The sequence below is a fragment of the Aedes aegypti genome, chromosome 2, assembly GCF_002204515.2.
Source record: "Aedes aegypti strain LVP_AGWG chromosome 2, AaegL5.0 Primary Assembly, whole genome shotgun sequence".
Classification (NCBI taxonomy): domain Eukaryota; kingdom Metazoa; phylum Arthropoda; class Insecta; order Diptera; family Culicidae; genus Aedes; species Aedes aegypti.
In genome coordinates this window covers 23,746,962-23,760,697 of record NC_035108.1, presented here as the reverse complement: position 1 = coordinate 23,760,697, position 13,736 = coordinate 23,746,962, and the positions used below count along the sequence as shown (strand labels likewise).

Here is a 13,736-nt window from a genome sequence, read left to right as displayed (position 1 = left end):
TGATACAAGCAAAGGCCTGCGATTATACTCATGATCACCTTCTCATCAAGCATAAGTAGGCAACCAAGGTATGAAGTTTGGAGAGAAGCGTACACACTCAATCTGTTCGGTAAAAATAACTGGGTTTTGGAACTACCGAAAAAGTCAGTAAACTAAAAATAATTGTCAAAAATCGAAAACCAGAGATTTTTCACTGAAATTTTGCAGAGAGCTTTCTTTTTATATCATATATCGATAAAAAAATAAAACATGGTGGAATTTGCTTTTCAATTACGCGTGGCGACAGTTTTCATTTTACTGACTTTTTCGGTAGTTCCAAAACCCAGTAAAATTTTACCGACCCCTGTAATTTAATCTAAGTGTGTATTGATTTATTGTCTTAAAGTATGGTAAAATGATGAAGAGCACATTAACGCTGATAGCACTCGATGATAGAGACCCTAGAAACCCTTAAAGCTCAGGTGAGACAACAACATGGAGTTCTTGTAAGATCTGGTACAGCGTTTCTATTACTGTATGTTGATAGTATAAATTATTGTTAAATTTCGGATTACATTCTAGCCGTACAGATAAATACTAAAATGTTTATTTTTCCCATCACACACCAACAAATTAGTTAAACTATCAGACTTTTCCGTTAAATCACTTTCGTTTACACTTTGACGCGAATCACTTTCTCTCGCCAATGCTTCCAAATTCAACGTTGCACTCTTATCGTACACGTGGAACTCCTGATCCCCCCGCTGCTCCGGTTCCACATCAATCACGAAGACACTGACCGCCGTCGAGCGCATTTTGGGACTCAGCTCGGCCATCGGAACCAAACTCACCATCTGAGCAATCGATCCCTTAACGCCCTTCAAGTAGGACGCAAACGTGCAGAGGTAAAGCTACGAAGGGAAAAATATTGAATCAGTTTCAATTACCGAATTGCTTCACTTCCGTTGCATCTTCCGAGGGAAGTTTAATCTTACCAAAGCGCACAAGCAGCACAGCGCGATAGCCCATATCAGGGCAGGATGCAAGCAGAACATGCTTACTGTCAGGGAATTATGAAAAACCGTTCGAATCCGTCCAGCATCCAATCAGAACTGAAGTAGAAATGGAGCAATGCGACGCAGCTCGTGCCGGCCGGTAGAATTTGTTGGCTCAAGAAGAACCGTAGTGCGGCAGGCTCTGTCTGTGCACGGCATAACATTTGGAATTGACTATCGAATGATTATCGCTTACAACGCAGATTGCTCCATCGAAACATGTCTAATGGGATGCTTTCAGATTTATGTCCAGCTAGGATTATCATTCTATAGAAAAATCTAAATTCATTGACAATAAGAATTCTGAGGAAACACGCTCCTCGCTGATAAGAATACAGCGCAGCGGGCCGTCAATGGGAGACTCGTGTCTTCCCGAAAAGTCCCGTACCGTTTGGGTTCTTATTTCGGTCAATCGATCGACTGTAAATCAACTAACCAAAATGATAATAAATCTACGAGCTATTTAGTGGAATATCTTTAAATCAACGAAAATCGAATTTAGTACGATACAATAGTTTATATCAGCAAATTTTTGCAAAAAAAATTAAACCTTTTTTAGTATTATCTAAGGATTGACGTTTTTTGATATTTGAAATGGCATTTTGACGAGACAAAATTATATGAAACATAAACATCTCAAATAAGATTTCGGTAATTTTCACGCAACGTTCCACCAACCATCTGTCTAGAGCACCCTATCAGTTCTGGAGTTCCACAGGGATCAGTGTTAGGTCCACTGCTCTTCTCACTGTATATAAACGATTTGCCTTCAACTTTGAGAAACTGTTTGGTGCACCTTTTCGCTGATGATGTACAGATCTTATTTGATTGTACAAGTTTAGAAACAGCAGCAGTCGAAAATCTATTCAACGAATGTCTTTCTGATGTTTCTAGGTGGGCCATGGCAAACTCTCTTCTTCTAAATACGCGAAAAACTCAGGCTATGCTTATTACACGTAACAGAAATATTGTAAACGAACCTAATATTTTTCTAAATGGCGATAAAATAGAGTTTTCGAACGAAGTTCTTAGTTTAGGAATTACCATTCAAAGCAATGTGTTTCTCAGCGTTTTTTTTGTAATCATGTTATTCTTAACCTCAACACTTAAACATAAAAGACAATAGTCTTAAGTTTAAAGAGTTCAATAAATAAAAAAATAAATAAATCCTTTTCAAAATTTGCTTCTGACGTATGACTACTAGCAAGGTCCGAAAACCTCCCAGACCTCCAATGACCCTGGGACTCGAGGATCATTAGAAGCTTTGTGAATTGTTTTCGTACTGAATAATATGAAGCTACCGTTAGACATGACGGGGTTGGTGGTCTGATGGCTACCGCTTCTGCTTCATATGCAGAAGGTCATGGGTTCAATCCCAGGCCCGTCCCTTTCCTCGTACTTTGTAGTTGTGTATCTCTCACTTGCTTCTATCTTCCTTTCTAAATATATCACACTCAAACTATTCGTTCATAGCAAACGCTAGAACCAGAGACGGACAAGAAACCGTTTCCCTAACGCATCCTACTTCCACGCGCACGCCTTTCTTACGCCTGATACATAGGCAGTCGGCTAACCACAAAAGCAAACCTCTCTGCCATGCCTTTCCCCCAATCCATACACTCCCGCATGAACTGGCGTGGATGCAGTGGAATATACGGTCTACGTGGGAGTGGCTGCTTGGGCACTTCAGGAGTTAATCATCAATATTAACCTCCTTTTCCCGAGCAGCCTAGATAGCCGCGTAGTGTCGGTAGCGGTTGTTTCAACTGGCTAAGAATCAACACTACGGACTTCCTGTTCCGGTGGTAAAAGTCCACCTCACAGGTGACCCCTAATTTATGGTGTGATGCGTACCGTGCCTAGGAATGAATGGTTAGGGGGGTCTAAATAAAACCTAACCGCAAACGGAGCCTGTGGGGTGGGGTACCAGGGCGCCCTCCACAGTATTGAGTCCTTCCTGTGCTACCCGGAGCAATGGTGCAGGTGACCTTGTGTTTCTCCGAGATAATCGGCTGCCCTTCTTCAGTCTCTATCCTGAGGCTTAATAAGGGTGGGATTATGAATATGTTGACATTTAATTTAAATTATCACCTATATGGATTCGCATTATGCGTTTTACACAGTGTATTCTGTGCTCTTTCGCCTTTGGCGACTTCAAATAGATACCGATCTGTTTTTTTCGTTGCTGGTCTTTTTCGTGCTGAGATTGCAAAAAGCTTAATCCTGCCTAGTTTGGGTAGTGGCTACGGTTAGGTTAGCTCAGATCAATCTTCAGCATAAAAGAACAGCAACGATCAATCTTTGCAGACTCATGCAAAATGGTGCAGCCCAAGTGGCGCTAGTTCAAGAACCCTACTTTCGTAGAGGAAACTTCTATCTAGGTAACCTTGTGGACCCAGTTTTTGCTACTTTCAGCAAACTTGAAATGGCAAACTCGCGCTCCATGCCCCGCGCATGCGTGCTCGTAAATAAAGCAATCGTTGCTACACTCATTTCTGAGTTGACGACCAGAGATGTATGTGCTGTCACAATTGATGTTTCTGTTCGTGACCTCAACAGGAAATACGTCTATTGTTCGGAATATTTACCACATGATGAACCATCCCCAACGGATGACTTCAAACGAGTTGTCGTACACTGCGTAACAAAAGGCCTTCCGCTGATTGTGGGCAGTGATGCCAATGCTCATCACATCATCTGGGGCAGCTCAGATATCAATTTGAGAGGCTCCAGTCTGATGGAATACTTAAGTAGTACAGACCTTGGATTACTTAACATAGGCAATCGCCCAACCTTCAGGGTTTCTAATAGAGAAGAAGTGTTAGACATAACGCTCTGCTCGAATAGAATCAGTCACGAGTTGACGAATTGGCATGTATCAGATGAGGAATCATAATCTGATCATCGCTACATCTTCTTTGAACATTCAAATGTAACTGCGCAGACTTTGCGTTTTAGGAATCCCCGGTCAACAAACTGGGAACTCGATATTGAATTGGTTGCGACCAAATTTCATGGATATTCTCCGTCCATTGAAAATCCAAGTGATCTGGATGATGCCGTTGATACTACAACATCCTACATTATGGAAGCTTTTGAAGAAGCATGTCCTCTGCGGTCTGTAAAGACTACAAGAGGGACCCCATGGTGGAATTCCGATCTGACTAGACTCAGGAAACAATGTAGAAGGAGTTGGAACAGACGCCGTTCAGCTGGATCAGAGTCGTTCAAGTCGGCTCGCAAGGCTTACAAGAAGGCTCTTCGTTCTGCTGAACGATCCGGCTGGAAAAACCTTTGTACAAATGTTTCCAGTTTGAGTGAAGTCAGTCGGCTGAACAAAATCCTTGCAAAATCTAAGGATTTCCAAGTGAACGAAATTCGCTTACCTAATGGTGACTTTACTTCTTTCGATGAAGAAGTTTTAGAATGTTTATTCAATACACACTTCCCCGGATGTGTGGACATAGCATCTACGGATGAACCAAATGTCTTTTCATGTAGTTACGAGTCTCTGGCCTCGGCTCGCAGTATCGTAACTACTGAATCGATTCAATGGGCACTTAATAGTTTTGCTCCTTTCAAATCTCCAGGAGCGGATGGGATTTATCCTGTTCTGCTCCAAAAGGGGTTTGAGTTTATCAAACATGTTTTGAAAAAGCTACTTGTAAGCAGTTTTGCTACCGGGTATATTCCCAGATCCTGGCGTGATATTACTGTAAAGTTTATCCCGAAAGGAGGACGTGCGTCGTATGAAGAAGCGAAGAGTTTTAGACCAATCAGTCTGACCTCTTTTCTTCTAAAATGTCTGGAACGCATTATCGATCATCACATCCGTGATGTTTATTTGGCAAACATGCCTCTTCATGTGAATCAACATGCTTACCAATCTGGAAAGTCCACTGTGACTCTTTTACACAAAGTTGTATACGATATCGAGAAAGCATTCGCTCAGAAGCAATCCTGCTTGGGTGTTTTCTTGGATATTGAGGGTGCCTTTGATAACGTGTCTTTCGATGCCATATTGGAAGCAGCACGAAATCATGGGCTACCTACAATGATTACCAATTGGATTCATCAAATGCTCAAAAACCGGCATCTCTTCTCGACATTGCGTCAAGCAGCGATTCGAAAATTGAGTGTTTGCGGATGCCCCCAAGGGGGAGTCTTGTCACCACTTTTGTGGAATCTCGTAGCAGATACGCTATTAACGCAGCTCAATAATAGCGGTTTTCCAACATATGGATTTGTCGACGACTATCTAGCTCTGATAGTTGGTATGTGCATAAGCACCCTATTCGACCTGATGCAAAGTGCTCTTCAGGTAGTCGAGAGTTGGTGTCGCCAATATGGCCTTTCGGTTAACCCGAATAAAACATCTATTGTTCTGTTTACGGAAAGACGAAACCGCGATGGAATTCAACCTTTACGTCTTTTTGGCACTGAGATTAATGTGACTGATCAAGTAAAGTATGTCGGAGTCATTCTAGATTCCAAACTTTCATGGACACCTCACATTGATTTCAGAGTCAAAAAAGCTTGCATGGCCTTCGTTCAATGCCGGCGAACCTTTGGTAAAACTTGGGGCCTCAAACCCAAATATATCAAATGGATTTACACAACAGTTGTTCGACCAATATTGGCATATGGATGTCTTGTGTGGTGGCAAAAGGGCGAAGTGAGAACAATCCAATCAAAATTGGGCCATCTCCAAAGGATGTGCTTGATGGCGATGTCTGGTGCGTTCTCTACAACTCCCACAGCAGCGCTCGAGGCCCTTTTCGACGTTGCGCCACTACACATATATCTTAAACAAGAAGCACTTTCTTGCTCTTACCGTTTATGGGTACTGGATCTACTGGAGAAAAATCCAGTGAATCGTAGATCTACACACACTTCGTTGTTTCCACTTTTGGTGAATTGGGACAAAACTGTCCTTGCTCCAAGTGATCTCACAGTTGCTTGTCACTTTCCTTACAGGACATTTATCACACAATTCCCTTCACGGGAAGAGTGGACGTCTGGCTATTTGGAAAGAAGTATATCAAACAATATAGTATGTTACACTGATGGCTCCCTTCTTGAAGGTAGAGCTGGTGCAGGAGTATATTCTCGTGAGCTAAGGCTGAATCAGTTTTACTCACTTGGTAGAAACTGCACCGTTTTTCAGGCGGAAATATTTGCCCTTATGTGTGGAGTGCAATCAGCACTTCAACAGCGCGTAATGGGTGAAGTCATATACTTCTGTTCAGATAGTCAAGCTGCTATAAAAACTCTCGCTTCGGCCAACTCAAGGTCGAAGCTTGTTATCGCATGTCGAACTCAAATTGAGGAACTGAATTCAGTCAACTCTGTAAACCTTGTATGGGTACCTGGCCATTCTTCCATCGCTGGAAATGAATTGGCTGATGAGCTAGCTTGCGATGGAGCATCGCATGACTTCATTGGTCCTGAGCCGGCTATTCCAATTTCGAAGTGCTGGGTGAAGCTTAAGATAAACTCTTGGGCGGCAACTCAGCACAAGCAATATTGGAATAGTTTGGAGTCGTGTCGTCAAACAAAATTGTACATTACTGAGCCATCTTCAAGGGTGGCGAAGTATTTAACAAATCTGTCAAAGCAGAATTGCAGTCTCTTGGTCAGAGCGTTGACAGGCCACTGCCGACTCAACTATCACATGGCAAATATTCAGCGTGCTGACTCATTTGTGTGTGATAGTTGTGACTCCGATTATGGAACTTCGTATCACCTGATATGCAACTGTCCAGTTTTTGCGCAAATGCGATTCCAATTATTTGGTAAACATTTATTAAGTGAAACTGAATTCAGAAGCCTGAATCTTCAGGACATACTGTTATTCTTAACCCGCTGTGGTAATGAGCTATAGGCTCTCTTTACGCTCATGCGTTTTGCAGTGCCCTTTTTAGGGCGCTGTTCGAACCCATTGTGGTATGGAGCTACATGCTCTCATTTCGCTAATGCGATCTTCCCTCTTCAAGGGACCCCACTCCTATTTCCTCCCATCTTTCCCTTCCCTTTCCTCTCCCATCGGGTAGATGATGAAATAGGCTCAAATATGGCGATGGCACAAATCTCCCAACTGGTGGGGAACGTGCCTTTGGAGCCGGCCTTCTGATACCTGATACCTGATACGGTCTACGTGGGAGCCAGTTCAATGCATCATCAATTCCTCCCCCTTCCCCTCATTGGTCTGCATTCTGACGTGGCAGGTGCCATTGTTGCCTAAAAATAGAAGATCACCAGCACTTATACACTGAGGATGCCTGTTAGTCCAAAGCAGTCATTCGGTTGGTTCCTTGTGTAAGTGCAGTGGATCTGGCGATACTGGAGTGCATCCACGGGCGGCCAAGGAATGTATATTGGGTTAGTGGAAGAAGGTTAGGTGATTTATGATATATTCACGCCTAACCGGAATCGCGATATTATTCGATAATCGCATTGTGCAAGTGTTTATCGTTCGCTCCCACTAGAGCAAGCGACGCATTAGATCAAACACTACTAACGATCCGCGGTGCTTTTCCATTTCATTACACGTTACACATTTCTGATGAAAATCCTAGACGGATTTATCAGGAATTCTTGGAAAGTTGGGCTTCGTAGCCGTTCGGTTAGTGTCACCAGGCATTTAGCCGCATCGCGCTAAGGAGTGTGGGTTCGAATCCCGCCTCAGACCGGAAAATTTTTCGTCAGGAATATTTTTCGACTGTGCCACTGGGTGTTGCATGCTAGTCCGTTGTCAAGTGTGGTGCTTCTTTCGGGAGAAATTTCAAAGGAAATATTCCAACAAGTCTGTTAAAAGAAATTTTATGTTTATTTTATTGGCGGATCTAAGAAGAGTACATAGAGGAATCCCGGAGAACTTACTTGAGAAATATTTGGAGTAGTTCATGGTGGAATTTACGAAACTAAAAACAAATAGGGAGAAATCTCCTAAAATGGAATCCAAAGACATTTCCTGGGGGAGTTTCTGACGGATTTCTCAGAGGAATACTAGGAAAAACTATTTCAGGGATGCCTGAGAATTCGTGAATCATTTGTGAATGAAATGTTGGTAGAATCCATCGTAGAAATGCTTGAATGAACTTTATGAACTTGTTCTATGTTGTGTCAATAAAGCCGTAGGTTTTAAATACATGAATAATAGTACTTGACACGTTCGACTTATGAAAAATATCGGAATGACGCCACAGATTACAGTTCCAAATATTGCGGATAATGTTTCTGAAAACCTTCCAAGTATTCGTTCAGAATGTCATCAGGATTTTCCTCAAGTATTCCAATTCCACAATACACTTTCAAAATTTCTTATACCCTAATGCAAAAAAGTCAGGAGACTCCTTCAGGAATACCTTCAAGGATTGCTTCATAAATTACTCCAGGGATAATAAATCTACGAGCTGTTTAGTAGAATACCTATAAGTAGATGAAAAAAAAAAACGAATTTAGTACTATACCATTTAATTCCACTAGAGTTTGTATCCTTTGACAGATTCGCGTATTTCGACCTCAACTGTAAGGCCGTCTTCAGTGTCGTGTTCTAGACTCGACTTCGAGAAGAGTCTAGTACACGGCACTGAAGACGGCCTCACAGTTGAGGTCGAAATACGCGTATCTGTCAAAGGATACAAACTCTAGTGGAATTAAATGGTATAGTACTAAATTCGTTTTTTTTTATCTACTTACTCCAGGGATTCTCTCAAGAATTTTTCTAAGGATTTATTCTAAAATTTCTCAGGGATTACTCGAGTTATGTCTTCAGGATTTTTTCCCTAAATTCCTCCACATACAATACAGCAGCAATATATGAATACATACAACACATATGAATAAAAACAAATCGATCAATATGACTCAACTGATATCAGCTAGATCAGTGATTCCCAAAGTGGGCGATTTCGCCCCCCTGGGGGCGATTTTCAGGTTCAAGGGGGCGAAAATTTGTAAAATGGAATTTGGGGGGCGAAAAATCTAGAAAGGGGGCGAAAATGTGAAAACTGAGAGTAACGATACTTAACAGAGACGAAGACACCCAAGTCAATAATAATCAAATTATGTAAATTGTATTTGATTACACATTGAACTTTTTCCCTCTACATATTTTGTTTGTACCTCTTTTCATGCTCATTTTATAATCACGACAGACAAAACATTGTCAAAAATAAAATATGTTTGATGAGCATTCGGTTTTCAGTGTTCACTTTGAATTATGAATTGGTAACTGTTATGTTCCCAATAAAGATATACATTAGATAACAATTAAATTGTTTTTGAAGTGATCAGCTTTTTTTAAATCGATTCAAAAATAAATAATTTGATGTTTTATTTGTTTTATTTATTAAACTATGTAACTAAAAATAGATTTGAAGAAATATCGGATTGAAGCCTCGAAAGCTTCAGAAAGAAATTTAGATTTTTTTTACAAAAAAAAAAATCTTTTTCAACTACTTTGCAGTGAGAAAGATACAAAAAACTTTCAGGATTTTTTTATGTTTTGTCGTTTTAAAATTGTCAAACATAAATTACTCGATATTCTTTTTCTCGATATCGAATTGAAGAACCATAGTGAAAGTTGGTTCTCATGGCTAACTCGATGGTCTCTTGGTTCGCAATTACACTGGTATTATGCCCTGTAGGTCGATATCTCCCTAACTCGATGGTCCCTTCAATATCGATATATGAAGAGTTGACTGTAAAACATCAACTTTCAACCAACCAAATTAAATATTTCAAAACCATATAAGGGAGGCGATTTCAAAAATATGTTGCTCTCAAGGGGGCGAAAGTCAAAAAAGTTTGGGAAACAGTGAGCTAGATTAACAAAATGGATTTTGCATTTATAAAGTTTAATCACCGCATGACTTTAATATTATGAAAATTTATTGGATTTTCTCGGTGAAAGCCAATTAATTTTCATAACATTAAAATGGATTTTAATTTACTTTCTACAGGGCTTCTTTAAGAGATTTTTTCAAATGTTGCTCTAGAAATTTGTCAATTTCTTCAAAAATTATTCCGGCAATTTCTTTAAAGAATCCTCCAGTAAAATCACCATAGTGAAGATATTTTCGAGGGATTCCTCCAAAGATGGATTCCTTCAACATGATATGTAGATAATCCTCCAGAGATTCCTACAGATTTTTTTTCCAGACACTCGTCTGAGAAAATTTCTACAAGGATTTTTCTTGAGATTTATCCAGCAATTTCTTCAGAAAATTCTTCATGGATTACTCCACAAAACTCTCTTCACAGGTTTATCCAACAATAGTTTCAAGATTTTTTTCAGGAATTCCTCTAGAGATTTCTCCGGATATTCTTGTAAAGACTTCGATAAGAGTTAATGCAGTCCTTTTTCAGATATTCAACCAGAGATTTTTCCAGGGACTCTCCCAAAGGTTCCTCTAGGGATTTTTTTAGGGATTGCTTGATGAAATCCTACAGAGATTACTCCATTTTTTTCCAAAGGTTACTCTAGGAATTACCCTAGGAGTTCCTTTAGGAATTCATTAAGCTATCTCTCCAAAACAATCTTCAGGAAAGGAGTGCCTGAAAATAATCTTGAGAATATTTCTGAAGTGATTACTGGATGAATTCATGGAAAAATCTCCGAAGAAATTCCTAGAGCAATTGTTGGAGGAATCCCCGAAAACACAAAAATTATATTCCGAACTATTCTCTAGAAAAATGTCTGGGTAAATCCCTGGAGGATTACCTGAAAAATCTTTGGAGTATTTTCTGTATTGTTGATATTCCTCTGGAAAAATTCATATAGTGAACTCTTGAAAAAATTCGTGAAGTAATTACTTGTATAATCCCTAAAGGATCCATGCAGGAATCCCTGAAAAAAATCTCCGAAATGATTCCTGAAGGAATTTATAGAGTACTACCAGGGGAAAACTCTGCAAATATCCTTGGGGAAATTCGTGCTGGAGTATTTTTTTTTTAGTAATCCTAGAAGAAGTTGTCCTGTGTTTCTGAAGCAAACCATGGAAACAACTATGCAATAATCCCTGTAAAGATTTTTTTCTGGAAGAATGTTTGGAGCAGTCTCTGGAAGAATTCCTGGAGAAATCTCTGAGGAAACATCATAAGAAATCAATTGAAAAATCCCTGGAAGGATCTATGGAGGAATCCCTGGACCAGCCGCTGGAGGAATTCTTGAAAAAACGTTCTTCTCATTAAAAAATATTACCGGATAAATCTATGGAGGAATCACATGAGGCATTTCTGTAGGAGCTCCTTAAGAAACTTTAGAGAAGTTTTGAAGTAATCTTTAGAATAATCCTTGGTGAAATCCGTGAAGGAATTTCTGGTACAATTCCTAGAGTAATTGCTCAAGGTACTCCTGGAGCCCTACCAGAGCCGGTCTGAAAAAATTTGGTTGTGGTTAAAAGTTCTTTCTAGAGGAATCTCTGGCAAAATTCCTAGTGAAATCCCTGAGAAATCGCTTAATGGATGAATCACTGTAGAGATTATCTTGGAGGAATTTCTGTAACATCCCTGGCGAAATCTTCCAAAAAAATCCTGGAGAAATCTCTCGAGAAACTGTGGAGAATTTTTTTCTGACGCCAATGTTTTCATCAATAATTTGACCAGGACAAATGAGTATTTTTTTTGCCTTCCACAACATTCTACGGTTGCTATGCAATGAAAATTCGACCAACCAACATGTTTGAATGTTCGAATGCATTTTATACATAATGTTTGCTAGTAGTTGGTGCACATATTTCACAGTTCGCGCAAACATACAGTGATCGCAGTAGGCAGCGCGCGCGAAAGGATGTTTTGAAAATTGATCTGTCACGTTTTCATCGTCTCCGAAAATTATAAGATGCGGCTTGTGCAGTTTCTGAAAAAAAGTGTCTATAGCGGAAATTAAACGGTTTATTCTACACGCGTTCTGCTGGGCAGTGCTTTGTTAAGGTGAAGATGAATCCAAGCCAAACCTCAAATTTTTAAGAGCACGAATCTGGAGAACCAAACATCCGTTTGGGCTGAAAACTTAATCGATTGGTCACTAGCTGAGTGTGACCAATCGATAAAGTTTTCAGCTCAAATGGGTGTTCGGTTCTCCAGATTCGTGCTCTTGAAAATTTGAGGTTTGGCTTCGATTCATCTTCACCTTAAAGTTCAAGCAGCAGGTGAAGACGCAACGAAGCCAAACCTCAAATTTTCAGGAGCGCGGGTCTGGAGAGCCGGACATCGAATTGAGCTGAGGGCTTGATCGAATGGTCACTCGCTGATGGTGACCAACCGATTAGGTTCTCAGCTTGAATCGCTGTCTGGTTCTCTAGATTTGTGCTCTTGAGAGTTTCAGTTTTGGCTTCGTTTCATCTTTGTCAGAAAAATGCTTTTTTTTTGTGTCGTCGCGTCACCGGATTTTTTTTTATTCTGGTCAATCACGGAGTAGCAACTACGAATCGTACGATCATCAATGCTTATGATTATGCTAAATTTCACAGTTCGCGTAAACATTCGTGCAACTTGCACGTTCACGAATCACTTTAGCTTCGTTTATTCGCTAGCACGACCGATGCGATTAAATCAGCACGCTGGTTCTCGCGAGCATTCCATCACTGCATCACAATGGAGAACGTTGATAATAATTTATCACTGTAGTGAGTTCGCTTTCTGTGAAACATTTTCAGATATATTACACTGTTTAAAAACAAAAATGAATTCCGAATATAATACGACGATCGTCTAAGTTGTTAATCACTTACCCCGTTTACGGTACTACATTGAAAGGTGATCCCATCATTATAACTAAGGATATTAATGGCTATTTTGCTAAATATAGTTAAATAAAAGAAGACTGACTCTCAGTTTTGGTTAAATTAGCTGCATTAAGCATAAATAAATTTGGTAGATGAAATTCGCAACCCAACATTAAAAATTCTATGTTTTTGTGTTGTGTCCTATTACGATCCCGGTGTTCAACGTAGTGCTGCTTCTATCTTTCAATCTCATCACGCTCATCCGTCAAAATACGTCCATCCCTATCGCAACCTCATTAGGCTCGCAGCACGAAACCTTTGAGGGATGCTTTGAGTTTCTCGTAGAATTGTGCATATTCGCAACTGTCCGGTATACCGTTCCGAACGGTGAACGCCGATCGACAAAGTTGTTAATGACTTGATTAATTGAGCTTATTTTTCCTTCTCCGGTTGAACGAAAACCAAAACGACAAAAATCAATTGCTAGATTAACGACGACAACTGGCTACCGGCACACGTAAACAGCGGGGCAACGGGTGATATTCACTTCAGATGAAATCGTCATACAACAGGGACATGTTTTTTTTAATTGTTTTATTTAAATTTATTCTAACATTTCAACAGTGATTGAAATAACATTTGAATAACATTATATTTTTTGTTTTCTGTTTTCTCTTGTTTTCTGTCTAGTTAATAGAGTGTTTTCTGTTTTCTTCTTCATCTAGTTTCCCTTTCAGTTGATTTGCTTACTCTGTCTTTCGTCGCAGTTGATTGGTTACGCATTCATTTGTTCCGATTTTTTTGAATTTTAAATCATTTTTGTGTATACATGTTGATTGGTTTCTTGTTGATTTTTTTTGTGGGAGACATAACTGCAGAATGTTTAATCGCTTGCGGAATGTGTCGGTTTCTGATGTTGGGTTTGCTCACTACAATATCAATGCAAATATGGAAAAAAAGAGTTTATGCG

General features: G+C 39.9%; 1 protein-coding gene across 1 annotated transcript; it reads right to left on the bottom strand.

Moving 5' to 3' along the window:
* Positions 1–432: 432 nt before the first annotated feature.
* On the bottom strand, positions 433–1,488 carry LOC110676605. Its single transcript, XM_021845150.1, has 2 exons — positions 975–1,488; positions 433–890 (listed from the first exon to the last, which is right to left on the bottom strand). The coding sequence occupies exons 1-2, from the start codon at positions 1,032–1,034 to the stop codon at positions 558–560; spliced, it is 393 nt and encodes a 130-aa protein (XP_021700842.1). The 5' UTR covers positions 1,035–1,488; the 3' UTR covers positions 433–557.
* Positions 1,489–13,736: the final 12,248 nt, after the last annotated feature.